The following is a 14,605-nucleotide window of genomic DNA, read 5'->3' as shown; positions in this document are numbered from 1 at the left end:
CTCTTGGTTAAATAACAGTAAATGGGAATGCTGTGTTTTGTTTTGTTTTCTTTGACATCTTTATTGGAGTATAATTGCTGTACAGTGTTGTGTTAGTGTCCAACAAAGTGAATCAGCTATATGTATACATATATCCCCATATCCCCTCCCTCTTGAGCCTCCCTCCCACCCTCCCTATCTCACCCCTCTAGGTCCTCACAAAGCTTCAAGATGATCTCCCTGTGCTATGCAGCAGCTTCCCACTAGCTACCGATTTTACATTTGGTAGTGTATATATGTCAGTGCTACTCTCTCACTTCGTCCCTAGCTTCATTATTGAACCTCCCTGGTTCAATACTGTATGGGTTAATGCAGATATATCCCTCATTTTATGGTCTATATCTTAGTCTACACTCAAACCAGATTGTAATCCTGAAGATCAAATCTGGGCAGACAGGATCCCTTTTCTTGTATTTGTAATTTGAACTTCTGTGACCCTCCAGAAGGAAGAGACCACATAACTTGTTCTATGCCTTTCAGGCTTTTCTTCACTATCTTGTGCTTAATTGTGCTCCAACTTGTGAATATGTCTTTGCTGTCCCTGTATGCTCGGAGGATGCAGTGGGTGGAACCAGACCGGATGTTGCCCTGCTTCTCATTTCCCCGAAATGAAACTTCAGCGTGGCTTTGCAAGTAATGTTTGTTTGTCTTAGTCATTTAAATCATTTAATGGAGAAAATATCCATAGATTCAAAAACAGTCTTACACAAATGTTCACATTTCTTACTTGGCTTCTTCCTTGTTAATCATTGCAGAATTTCTGTTTCATTTCTCAGTACCCAGAAATAAGCCGACTTTTACTGTCAGTAGGGATTTTGGCTAGAGCAGAAAACATTTGTCTAAAATATGGCTTTAAGTGAATAGATATTGTACTCTTTTCTTTACTTCATAATTGAAAAACCCCAGGACATCTCTGAGAAGGAAACAAACTTTCAAACATTGATCCAGTGACAGCAGCCTTTCAACCAAGTTAGAGCTTGGAAAGGTAAAGGCTCTAGCATTTGAAAAAGTTGAAGTTGACCTGTTTTTCTAAGTATAAAGTATAGAAATTGTGATATTTGAGTCACCAGGTAGTCTACTCATTTCCCATTTGTAGTATCTGGTGATGTTAGAAGGCTGCAGCAATGAGCTGTCTCCTGATTAGGTTCCCTGGATTTTCACCTGTCTCTCTTTCTCTATCTTCCCTCCACTCCACCTTCAGGACGCTGGGGGTTAGAAGATTGTGGTGGGTAGGAGATAGAATTCACATTGTGGAATTCCTGGCTCCAGGCTTTCTGAGCAGGGGAGCATGTTCTTCATTGTATGGGTTGTCTTTGAGTTTCTGACTCAGTTGATTCTCTTGTGTATATTTGTGTGGGGGTGAATCTGCTCATCTTCTGTGAGCAGCTCAGGCTGTGGCTTACCCTGGCCTGCTTTATCCACTATCAGTCTTGCATCCATTTTCAAAATCTCCCATCCCCTCACAGTCCCTCTTCTGTTCTCATCGTTATATTTACATCAAAAAGGTTTCTGTGTTTGTTACTATCATTTTAGCAGAGTCTCTGAAGGGAAAGGGAATAAATATGTGAGTTCAGTCTGTCATCTTTCCTTGGAACCCTACTGGCTATTAAACTGGCTAATATCAGGAATTCCCTGGTGGTCCAGTGATGAGGTCTTGGCACGTCCACTGCTGAGGGCAGAGGTTCAATCCCTGGTTGGGGAAGTAAGGGAAGTAAGATCCCGTAGGCCGCACAGTGTGGCCAAAAAAATTAAAATATATATATATACAAACAAACACAGAGGCTAACGACTCTTTCTTTTTCAAAAATCCCTTTATCTGCCACCTCGTATACCTTCACCTATCACTCTGCCTTCATCCTTGGCTTCTCAGAAACTTTGTGAAAGAATTATCTATGCTCATTGTCTTTACTTTCTCACATTCTACTGTCTCCTACCCGCTCCTGGCTGATATCTGCTGTGTCAGTGTACTTAAACAGCTCTGGATACGGCCGTCAGTAGCTTCCATATTGCTCAAGAGGCAGGTTTTCTTTTTTCTTTTTTTTGTTTTAGTGTTCTCCTTATCCTTAGGAGGTGTTAAAGTTCAACTGAGTAAATTTTAAAGATCTCTTTGGCTTTATTTAATGATTCATGTGCAGGTCAGTGTCCAATCTAGTAGACAGAAGAGATCTCTGAAGAGCTATACAGTGAAGTAATTTTATAGACAGTGGGGAAAAGGAACAAGGGAGCTGTACTAGGCAAAAAGGCAGATTGGTTATTTCCTTATAGGAATGGCAAAGATTTATCAGGCAGATTACCTAACCAGTGCTGATCAGGCAATTCCTGATTGACTGACTCAACTTTGGACCTGTTATCTTGTTGTTGTTGTTGTTGTTTTTGCGGTACGCGGGCCTCTCACCGTTGTGGCCTCTCCCGTTGCGGAGCACAGGCTCCAGACGCGCAGGCTCAGCGGCCATGGCTCACGGGCCCAGCCGTTCCGCGGCATGTGGGATCCTCCCGGACCGGGGCACGAACCCATGTCCCCTGCATCGGCAGGCGGACTCTCAACCACTGTGCCACCAGGGAAGCCCTGTTATCTTGTTTTTAACAGAGCGTGTGACAATGTTCCTGTTTCTTGAAACCACCACTGACTTTCACGACACAGCACTTTTCTTGTTTCCCCCTTTGCGAATCTGGCTGCACTTCTCTTCTGCTGGCTTTGCAAGCTCATCGCACTCTGTAGAGACATGCACTACTGTATTTCGTTATGGCCTCATGTAAAACCTTTCTCATCTACTCTGTACTCTCACTCTAAATGACCCCTTGTCTTCACTGGTCAACCATATGCAAATTATTTTCTTATTTGTCTGTCAAGCATTGTGTCAGAGTTCTATCCAAGGGATTTATTACAGGGTTGTGATCTCATGCAATAAAATGACTGTTGCATCTGTGATTAGTGCGGGGCCTGAAGCCACCAGGACAGGCACTTGGGGAGGTAAGATGAACATGACATGGGGGAGGATAATGGTAAACTGGAATCCATGAGGATGAGCTGAAGACTGTTTTGGTCTCTTACAGCCTCCAGTCATCCTATCACCTAACTCTGATACTTCAGGTGATCTGCAAAAGAAGCTGGTGCCCCTTATCACAGTATTAAACTCCTACCTAGCTTACATGTCGGAGAAGATGAAAGAGGGAAGCTGGATGGGAGCTGACGGAGGTGTCGCCTGAACCACTGCCCCACATCTACAAGGTGAGTCAGTGACAACATCTGTGAGCTGCAATAGTGTCCCTAATCAACTTTCTACATGGAATACAAAGAATATAGCTGCTTCACCTCTGCCTTCTAAATCTCACACAGAATATCTCTGTGGTCTACACTAACCTTGAACTACAAAGGGAAGGAAGTTCTAGAAAATGTAGTTTCACTTTAGCTAAGTAGACACAGGACAACTCCACTACAAGTCTTGAGTTACAGGCCCATAAAACTAGGGTGACCACATAGTTTGCTTTTAAAATGGGGCACTTTAGAGAGTGGAACATGATGGGGCAAATGCTACAATCCTCACAACAATCCAGGCCATCTATTTCAGAACATATACTCTAAACCTGCAAATCATCTACTCTAGAGTGGACCTCTCAAAGTATTTCCTCTAAGTGCAGTTTCTGACGCTAGTCAACTTTACTCTTATTTGCTGTAATCCTATCATCATTCTAAGTTGTATTAAAGAGACACATTTCTATGGCAACCAAAATTTTTTCCCTGGCTTTTACAGTCTCCTGCCATGATGGTCTCTCTAATAATGCGCTCTAAATATATTGTTTTCCTATTTTCCATTTACTTCAGCTTTTTTCCCCCATGGAATCTTCTCAGTTTAAGTGAATTTTAAACTTTGGCTTCTTTGTTTGTGTTTTTAAATCGGTATTTGGGCTTTGTGTATGTACTAATGGCCTTGTAGTTTAATTTGAGGGGGCACCATAATTTCAGGAGTTTGTCTAAATTACATCAATTCATTTGGTGATTAAAAACCTATTTGTTTTCAAATTCACATTTGAAAGTTTTTCATTACTTTTGTTTTTTTGCGGTACACGGGCCTCTCACTGTTGTGGCCTCTCCCGTTGCGGAGCACAGCTCCGGACGCGCAGGCTCAGTGGCCATGGCTCACGGGCCCAGCCGCTCCGCGGCATGTGGTATCTTCCCGGACCGGGGCACGAACCCGTGTCCCCTGCGTCGGCAGGCGGACTCTGAACCACTGTGCCACCAGGGAAGCCCTTTCATTACTTTTTGATCTCAGAGAGGCATCCCACCTAAACTATTTTTCAGAACAGAGATAGAGGATTGGAAATTCCCGGGTTTAGTGGATCTTTTCCTTTGCTAAACAAGATTGTCCTCTCTCTTCAAAATGTTCTCCTTGATGAGTCAATATTCCATCATTCTCAGGAAAATGGGAGAAATTTTAAAAAGGAATTAAAAGCCAGATAGGAAAGCAGAGATTCATGGCTGAATGCTAGAAAATTTATCTCAAATGACTGCTTTATGTTTATAGTGATCATTTAAAAAATATGGATACCTAAAAACTTGGAGGAAAAATCCAAGAAGAGGAGGAAACCAGATCAGGAACAGACTAATGTAAGATGAGCCGTGGTCTGAAGTAGAACACAGTTGAATCTGTATTCCATGCATGGAATCAACACACACAGGAAAATAACCAAGAAGTGACCTATTCAACAGTATGATTCAAAGACATGTTTGGTAGAAGAGGAAGTCATGTCTTTGAATGACACTGAGAAGTAGCCACTTTAAACTGTCACAAATATCATTACTAGCTTTCTTGGGAAGTATAACTTATTGAAATGATAAATATTTCTTAATTAAAAATATAACTTGAAGCAATAGTTTTCCTGCAGACTAGATCTTGGAGTAACTGTTTCTTCTAGGGGTGGTCAGATTTACCAAGTACGTGAAGAAAAACTTTCTGTCCTCTTGACTTCAGTGCTTCCACCTGCACAAGTGGAGAAGGAGCCCCAGAGCTCTGTGTTATTTTGGCAAGATCCCTTTACTTCTCAGAAGTTTCCCAAACTCACAACTCTGCCGTCACTCTCTGCCTTGAGCCTAAACAGTTAACCCCAGATTTACGGGTTGAATTGTGTCCCCTAAAAGATACGTTAATAAATCCTCACCCCCCCCAGTTGCTCAGAAGGTGACCTTATTTGGAAATAGGGTGATTCCAGATGTAATTAGTTAAGATGAGGTCATATTGGAGTAGGGTGGCCCTTAATCCAATATAACTGGTATCCTTGTCAGAAGAGGAGAAAGAGACACACAGGCAGAATACCATGGGATGATGGAGGCAGAGATTGAGGTGCTGTAACTGCAAGTCCGGGAATGCCAAAGGTTGCCAGCAAATCACCAAAAAATTTGAAGAGGCAAAGGAAGATTCTTCCCTACCGGTTTCAGATAAAGGATGGCTCTGCTGACACCTTGATTTTGAACTTCTAGCCTCCAGAAACTTGAGACAATGAATTTCTGTTGTTTTAAGCCACCCAGTCTGTGGTACTTTGTTACTGTAGCCCTAGGCAACTAATATACACGGTATATGCTTATGTCCTTCATCTCTATGCTTGATACAAGAAACCCACGGCGTACAGTTCAGCATATACCTCTGTATGTTAAATTCTCATACGATTTAAACAGCCTCCTTTTGACTATATCTCATGCCCCTGTCTAAATCTGAAATCTTTTTCTTGTGTCCTGTGGAACATGAGGTCAGACAGCAAAACGAAACCAGACTTTCCTGTAAAGTCAAAGCTTCCTGTACTAACATCTCAAATACATCTGGCACATTCCCTTCTAAGGAATTTAAAACTTGCTGTTATCTTCCTTCAGAATGCTCTTCTCTCAGATAACTGAATGACTCCCTCTTTCAATTCCTTTAGGTCTTTAATTCAGTATAACTTTCTCAGAAAGGCCTTTCTTATCACTTTATGTGAAGTTGCCACCCTATGCTTGCTATTCCCTTTCTATTTCTCTTCCCTGATGTATTTTTTTGAAGTATAGTTGATTTACAATATTATATTAGTTTCTGGTGTACAATACAGTGATTCAGTATTTTTATAGGTTATACTCAATTTAAACTTATTACAAAATAATGGCCATATTTCCCTCTGCTGTACAATATATCCTTTTTGCTTATTTATTTTATACATAGTAGTTTGTATCTCTTAATCCCTTACCCTTTTCATCCCTGATGTGTTTTTTACCTTAGCACTTTCCACCATAAAATGTAATTTATAATTTGTTTGGAAGGAAAAATTCAATAGGGTGTTGTATAAAATTGATATAAACACCTAATAACAAATGAACTATTAAAAAGTGCTGACCTGAAAGAAATAGACTGCAAGATATTTCTCCAACAAAGATGGGTTTATTCAGGATCAGCAGAGAATTGCAGTTTGGGGTCTGCATCTTTGGCAAGCCACATGCAAGTCCCCACACAGTAAGGGAAGGAGAATACTTTTATAGAAGGAGTAAGGAAGTTGGGAAAGCCATAGTAAACAAAGGATCCATGGCTTTTCATTTTGAGTCCTTGACAGGAACAAAGAGGAATCTTCCTTCTTCCTGTTGGACTCTGCTATTGTCCCAGAGTGTGAGAGTTTTCTCTTTGGTCTCCTGACTCTATTTAATTGAGGTTGCTGTTTATTATTTGTTTTACACTTTTCCCCTTTTTATCAAGATTTTTCTCTGAAAGCATTGCTGATCGAGTCAGGTTTTCCAATTTCAGTGGCTTTTTTGCCCATCTGTGCCAGGAAGCACCTTTCTTCCTGTAAGTGTACTGTGAGTGTAGGGTCTCACATTGGAGGGAAAGTGCACAGATTGGAAACCTATTGGAGTCACATCTGAGTAACGAGGGGTAAGAGGGAGAACTCTCAGGCACTTTTTATCTGAAGCCCATATGTTATCAAGATCATAGACATTGGAGGTCATCTGAAGTTTTATGTCATCATCAAAGGTTTGGTGACAAACTGCCAACAAACCTAATCTGGATATCTTGGGAAAACTGTCTCATCCAATGTCATCTGATTCAGTTCTGTGAAATCTTTACTTTCAGGTCACCAGTTGATGTGCTGTCCAATCAGGATTTGATGCTTTCTTTACATATGTCATGTGAATCCAAGAATCTATCTATTCCTTGGAGTTTGGTGACACAAGGATTGGTTAGCAGTGCCTGAAAGAGACCTCTCCAACTAGGTTGAAGAGACCTCTTCTGGAGGTATCTTTTCCAAAAGATGAAGTCTCCAGGTTGCAAACTTTGATGCTTAAGATCTTTGTCTCTTGAGAGTGCACTATGAAATGATTGATGTACCAAAATATGGTTATTTTTAATAGAAGCAATTAGGCCTTTGCAATATCAGAGTATCTCTGCTTTTATCAGTTTTGGATCAAAAGAATCAGGAGCCAAGTGCATTGGGCATCCTGTGACTCTCTCAAAGGATGAGAGCTTATGAGTTCCAAAAAGGGTAGATCTGAAATATAGAAGGACCAACAGCAATGATATTGGCCAAGGTATTTGGAGGACCTTGTACAAATTTTGAAAATTGAATCTCAATAATGCTGTTAGTTTGTTTGACTAAACCAGAGCATTGAGGGTGATAAGCAAAGTGAATATGTTGTAAAACCAGCATAGTTGTTGAAATATCTGTCCAGTAAAATGGGTTTCTTGGTCATTATTAAGTTTGAGAGGAGTTTCCGAGGTAGGGAATTATCTTTTCCAGAAGGACTTTGGCCAGAGAAAAGGCCTTTCTGCAAGGGGAGGCTTCAGTCTAGTGTGAAGATATACAGATCATGACTAAAACATATTTCTACCCATTAGACAGAGGAAGTTGTATGAAATATATTGACCAGACCTCAAATGATCCATTAGGCAGTTTAAATTGTTTAGTAACAGTTCAAACAGGCTTCCTTGCGTTGCACTTTGGGCAAGTGGAACAAGTGAGGTAGGCACTCTTTGCAACCTTGTTACTCTTTCCCACCAATATTGATTCATGAATGCCATCATTTTGTCAGTGGACCAACAGTGGTGAGGAATGGGCATTTTAGAGTCTCCAGGAGGACTGGTGTTACTGAACCAAACTTGGGTCTGCTTGCCCATGCACAGTAAACTCGATATACTGACACCTGGCTGTGGTGAAGAGAATTGAAGCATTTATTGCAAGGCCAAGCAAGGAGTATGGGCAGCTAATGCTCAAAAGACCAGAACTCCCCAATGGATTTAAGGGAAGGGTTTTTAAAGACAGGGTGAGTGAGAGTGTTGCAGGGTGCCTGATCAGCTTGTGGACTTTCTTCTGATTGGTTGGTGGTGAGGTAATTGGAAGTCAACATCATCAACCTTATGGTACCAACTGTTCTGGGTCTGCGTGCTTGTGGTCAGCATGCAGTTAACTTCTTCTACCTGGTCGTGGTTTCAGTATCTGCAAAACAGCTCAAGATATGGCTCAGATATTATATATAGCCTTTGAGAGGAACAAAAGTCCTTGACTTTGTTGCATGGCTAAACTATTATTGTCTTGTCTTGCTTGACTGTTTCCCTTCGTTTCTGTATTTTCTCAGTTCTCTGATTAAATTTACTCTTTGGAACTTGGGCAAGGCCTAGGAGGCTAAAGTTTTCCTACAAACAAGTGACAGGGGACATGGCAGGGTCCTGCTCAGTTACACTGGGTTTTTACTTAGTCCAAAGTGGAACTTTCTCTTGTTATCAAATCCATGATAAGAAGAAATGGGACTGTGGCTTCACAGTCAGCTTCAGTTGAAACTGTCTAATCTCAAATCAGAACAAAATACCAAATGAGTACTGGCATAGAGAACAAGGCCTTAATGGGAATGTTAAACCTCAACATAAATCCTGAACAATGCCTTGAGAGCTTCAGACGCAAAGAGAGCATGAGCTCAGATGCAGGAGAAAGAAATACCTTCAAACTCCAGGGTCAGTGAGAAAAGCAGTGAGCCTGTGGGGTCAACTGTGGCTATGGCACCTGTTGACTCACCATCTCCACAGCCTTCAGGGGTCTTCTCTGGTTCTTATACGGGCCACCAAAATGTTGGCCTAAAATAAATAAACTGCCAGATATTTCTCCAGCAAAGATGGGCTTATTCAGGATTAGCAGAGAATTGCAATTTGAGATTGGCAACCATGGCAAGCCATGTGCATCTCCCCACACAGCAAGGGAAGGAGAATGCTTTTACAGAGGGAGGAAAGAAGTTGGGAGTGCTATAGTAAACAAAGAGTCCATGGCTTTGTATTTAATTTTTGCCAGTTTGAGTAATATGTGTCTTGGCGTGTTTCTCCTTGGGTTTATCCTGTATGGGACTCTCTGTGCTTCCTGGACTTGATTAACTGTTTCCTTTCCCATATTAGGGAAGTTTTCAACTATAATCTCTTCAAATATTTTCTCAGTCCCTTTCTTTTTCTCTTCTTCTTCTGGAACCCCTATAATTCGAATGTTGGTGCGTTTAATGTTGTCCCAGAGGTCTCTGAGACTGTCCTCAGTTGTTTTCATACTTTTTTCTTTATTCTCTCTGCAGTAGTTATTTCCACTATTTTATCTTCCAGGTCACTTATCCATTTTTCTGCCTCAGTTATTCTGCTATTGATCCCTTCTAGAGTATTTTTAATTTCATTTATTGTGTTGTTCATCGTTGCTTGTTTCATCTTTAGTTCTTCTAGGTCCTTGTTAAATGTTTTTTGCATTTTGTCTATTCTATTTCCAAGATTTTGGATCATCTTTACTATCATTATTCTGAATTCTTTTTCAGGTAGACTGCCTATTTCCTCTTCATTTGTTAGGTCTGGTGGGTTTTTATCTTGCTCCTTCATTTGCTGTGTGTTTTTCTGTCTTCTCATTTTGCTTATCTTACTGTGTTTGGGGTCTCCTTTTTGCAGGCTGCAGGTTTGTAGTTCCCGTTGTTTTTGGTGTCTGTCCCCAGTGGCTAAAGTTGGTTCAGTGGGTTGTGTAGGCTTCCTGGTGGAGGGGACTAGTGCCTGTGTTCTGCTGGATGAGGCTGGATCTTGTCTTTCTGGTGGGCAGGTCCACGTCTGGTGGTGTGTTTTGGGGTGTCTGTGGACTTATTATGATTTTAGGCAGCCTTTCTGCTAATGGGTGGGGTTGTGTTCCTGTCTTGCTAGTTGTTTGGCATAGGGTGTCCAGCACTGTAGCTTGCTGGTCATTGAGTGAAGCTGGGTGTTGGTGTTGAGATGGAGATCTCTGGGAGATATTTACCGTTTGGTATTACGTGGAGCTGGGAGGTCTCTTGTGGACCAGTGTCCTGAAGTTGGCTCTCCCACCTCAGAGGCACAGCACTGACTCCTGGCTGCAGCACCAAGAGCCTTTCATCCACACGGCTCAGAATAAAAGGGAGAAAAAGTAGAAAGAAAGAAAGAGGATAAAATAAAATAAAGTAAGGTAAAATTTTAAAAAGTTATTAAAATAAAAAAATAATTATTAAGAAAAAAAATTTTTTTAAGAAAAAAAAAAAGGACGGATAGAACCCTCGGACAAATGGTGAAAGCAAAGCTATACAGACAAAATCTCACACACAAGCATACACATACACACTCACAAAAAGAGGAAAAGGGGAAAAAAATAATAAATCTTGCTCCCAAAGTCCACCTCCTCAATTTGGGATGATTGTCTATTCATTGTCTATTCAAGTATTCCACAGATGAAGGGTACATCAAGTTGATGGTGGAGATTTAATCCGCTGCTCCTGAGGCTGCTGGGAGAGATTTCCCTTTCTATTCTTTGTTCGCAGAGCTCCCGGGGTTCAGCTTTGGTTTTGGCTCCGCCTGTGCATGTAGGTCACCGGAGGGCCTCTGTTCTTCGCTCAGACAGGACGGGGTTAAAGGAGTCGCTGATTCGGGGGCTCTGGCTCACTCAGGCCGGGGGGAGGGAGGGGTACGGAGTGCGGGGCGAGCCTGCGGCTGCGGAGGCCGGCATGACGTTGCACCAGCCTGAGGCGCGCCGTGCATTCTCCCGGGGAAGTTGTCCCTGGATCCCGGGACCCTGGCAGTGGCTGGCTGCACAGGCTCCCCGGAAGGGAGGTGTGGAGAGTGACCTGTGCTCGCACACAGGCTTCTTGGTGGCGGCAGCAGCAGCCTTAGCGTCTCATGCCCGTCTCTGGGGTCTGCCTCTGGGGTCCGCGCTGTTAGCCCCGGCTCGCGCCCGTCTCTGGAGCTCCTTTAAGCAGCGCTCTTAATCCCCTCTCCTCGCGCACCAGGAAACAAAGAGGGAAGAAAAAGTCTCTTGCCTCTTCGGCAGGTCCAGACTTTTTCCCGGACTCCCTCTCGGCTAGCTGTGGCGCACTAACCCCCTGCAGGCTGTGTTCACTCCGCTGACCCCAGTCCTCTCCCTGGGCTCCGACTGAAGCCCGAGCCTCAGATCCCAGGCCTGCCCGCCCCGGCGGGTGAGCAGACAAGCCTCTCGGGCTGGTGAGTGCTGGTCAGCACCGATCCTCTGTGCGGAAATCTCTCCGCTTTGCCCTCTGCACCCCTGTTGCTGCGCTCTCCTCCATGGCTCCGAAGCTTACCCCCTCTGCCACCCGCAGTCTCTGCCCGAGAAGGGGCTTTTAGCGTGTGGAAACCTTTCCTCCTTCCCAGCTCCCTCCCACTGGTGCAGGTCCCGTCCCTATTCTTTTGTCTCTGTTTTGTCTTTTTTTTTCTTTTGCCCTACCCAGGTACGTGGGGGAGTTTCTTGCCTTTTGGGAGGTCTGAGGTCTTCTGCCAGCGTTCAGTAGGTGTTCTGTAGGAGTTGTTCCACGTGTAGATGTATTTCTGATGTATCTGTGGGGAGGAAGGTGATCTCTGTGTCTACTCTTCTGCCATCTTCCCCCTCTCTCCCATGGCTCCAAATTATATTCATTTATTATATTTCTTTATAGCTACCATGTGCTAGATACTATTCTGGGCCCTGGTAATAAAATGATGAACAAACAAATGTGATCCCTAGTTCCATGGAGCTTATAGTCTAATTAGAGAGACTGAAGATTAAATATACAACTGCAGTCAGCCACTCCACTAGTTCAGTGTGGGCACTGACTTCGGTAAATCAGGAAATGAAGCTCTAAACCCCTGTAGTCCAGGAGGTGATATGTTGCCAATACAAAAATCCACAGTTTCCTATCTCCTTGCCTTGTAATTCACACTAGGTGATCACATGGGGCCCCACTACATCATAGGCTACAGTTGGTGTCCTCCGGCTAGAAGAGATCTCATCCAGAAGTCTCCTGATGCTTTTCCATAATGAAGCCTGTGTTTCCTTGAATGGCTTCCTCCTTCCACTTCCCTTTTCTGTATCTTCTGCCTCAGAACTAAAACCCAGTAACAAACCCAGGAAGAGCCATTTAGAGAGATGCTAGTTCTGTATTTTTTCTTTTTGCTTTAAATATTCAAGTTCAGTCATGCCTTGTGCTCATAGTCATCCCTTTCCACCCCACCAGGATGCATGAGTCATGAACCTGCTCTACGTAAATTACAACAGAGCAGACAACGTGGGATCAACTTCTAGCCTGTATGTTAAGGCCTTGTCTGGAAGAAATCCAATTTCTAGCTTGTAATCCACCTCTCTTCCTCCTAAACTAGTTCTTTGGTGGAAGCTTTGAAACTCTAGTCCCTAATTTAGGCTCTAAGAGCTCCTCTGGACTTTATAGAAGACATAGATCCTAAGTTTAAGAGCATTATCTAAGATTTAACACCTCCCTTCTACCCAACTCTGCTAGCTTTCCCAGGCTTAGCATCACGGCCCTGGTATAGGCGCAGAGTACGGCGTAAGGCTCTCTTTACCTCTTGGTTGCGCAAGCAGTAAATGATAGGGTTGAGCAGTGGTACAATGACAGCGTAGAGTACAGGCACCAGCTTGTCGGTGTCAAAAGCTGAGATTGCCTTTGGGCGGGCATAGATGAAGATACTGACTGCATAGAAGATGACCACAACAGAGGTGAGAGGCACAGGTGGAAAAGGCTTTATGGAGCCCAGAAGCTGAGGGAATGCACATCACAGCACTGGTGATGGCCATATAGGAGGCCCTGGTGACAGAGAGTGGCCTCAGCAGTATGAAAATGGCCAGGACAAAGTCTGTAAGCTCTGCTGTGGACGTGTCAGTGCATGAAAGGTTGAGCAATGGGGAGACATCACAGAAAAAGTGGTTGATGTTGTTGGGGCCACAGTACGAGAGGTGAGAAATGAGAAAAACTTTGACCATGGAGATGCCAAAACCTCCAGCCCAGGAGCCAGCTACCAGCTGCACACACAGCCGGCCACTGACAATGACAGGGTAGTGGAGAGGACGGCAGATGGCCACATAACAATCATAAGCCATAACTGCAAGGAGGACACACTCAGTGCATCCCAGGCCCAGGAAAAAGTAGAGCTGCGTCATGCAGCCCTCAAAGGAGATTAGCTGCCCATGGCCCTGTTTGGAGCCAACAAAGCCAGCTAGCATCTTGGGAATAGTGATGGTAACGTACCAAATCTCCAGGAAGGACATGTTGGCCAGAAAGAAGTACATGGGTTTGTGGAGGCTGGGGTGGTTCCTGATTGCCATAATGATGAGTGTGTTCTCAGTCAGCACCAACACATGGGCCAGCAGAGGAAGGGCAAATAATAGTGCCCGCAGTGGCACAGGAGCTGGGAAGCCCAGCAACACAGACTCACTCACTCTCCCACTCTGGTTCTTCCTCTCCATGGTGTCAGTCATGCCTGCTGCTCTTCAGAAGAGAATAGAGTGTCCTCAGGAGGCAGCAGCAGCAAGAACCCAGACTTCCTCTCGCTGGGTTTGTATTAGTAGAATGCAACGTGTGTAGTGCATATAATTCATCGCTGAGCTGAGGCCGTTGTTCTCTTCTGTAATCTGGGAATGAGCTAAGATAAAAGTGGACAAAAATAAGCTACTTTGTATTGGGATAGGATAGGAGTGTATTCTGGCCCTTGGAGAAGTATGTATTGATAAGCACCAGTTGGTCCCTTAAAAACACAGATCAAAACCAAAATATTAAGAGTCTGGGCTGCCCTGAAGTGAGAGTTTGTCTATGAGCTGGATTATGACTCTGTTTTGAGGAAATAAGTTACACAGTGGATGAATAACAGTAACATATAACACAATTAAGTGTTTACTATGTGTTATTAGTACAGGAACTATTCTGAAAAATTTGTAGATATTAATCCACCTAATCTTCACCCTATGAGTAAGTACTGTTATCAACCCCACTTAACACCTAAGGGAACTGATGCATATAGAGATTAAGTGACTTGTTCCAGCTCACACAGATAGTAAGAGATGGAAGCGGGAAGTCAGAACCTCAGAGCTTCTAAAATATTCAGGCAACATGAAGGAGGGACTGTAAGATACATCCTGTATTTACACCCAGAAAGGAGGGTCTCTGGGGCTCAGCTAGGGATGCAATTTCCTCCTGCAAGGAAGAGGGAAAAAGTAGAACCCAAGAAGGTTATGGCACCTATAGAATGAAAGTCCTACATAACCTTGTACTTAAGAGGAGGATGTGGGACCCATGTGGAAATCATATTAGGAAGTGGATTCTGGA

At 43.4% G+C, this 14,605-nt stretch overlaps 2 protein-coding genes across 5 annotated transcripts in view; one reads left to right on the top strand and one right to left on the bottom strand.

Moving 5' to 3' along the window:
* ZNF215 (zinc finger protein 215) overlaps nucleotides 1-14,605 on the top strand; it is a 149,249-nt gene that overhangs the window by 76,462 nt on the left and 58,182 nt on the right. For all 4 annotated transcript variants that reach the window (XM_060303571.1, XM_030831256.2, XM_030831251.2 and 1 more), the window contains exon 2: nucleotides 3,094-3,268. The gene's annotated coding sequence lies outside the window, so the exon portion shown is untranslated. The remainder of the gene's footprint in view (nucleotides 1-3,093; nucleotides 3,269-14,605) is intronic.
* Nucleotides 12,768-13,758, bottom strand: OR6A2 (olfactory receptor family 6 subfamily A member 2). Its single transcript, XM_030831261.2, is given in 2 exon segments — nucleotides 12,768-12,999; nucleotides 13,001-13,758. Coding segments are annotated over 2 exon segments (981 nt in total). The 5' UTR covers nucleotides 13,750-13,758.

This window comes from Globicephala melas, chromosome 8 (assembly GCF_963455315.2).
Source record: "Globicephala melas chromosome 8, mGloMel1.2, whole genome shotgun sequence".
Taxonomy (NCBI): domain Eukaryota; kingdom Metazoa; phylum Chordata; class Mammalia; order Artiodactyla; family Delphinidae; genus Globicephala; species Globicephala melas.
The sequence above is the reverse complement of the archived record's forward strand: the minus strand, read 5'-3'. Positions and strand labels throughout refer to the sequence as shown.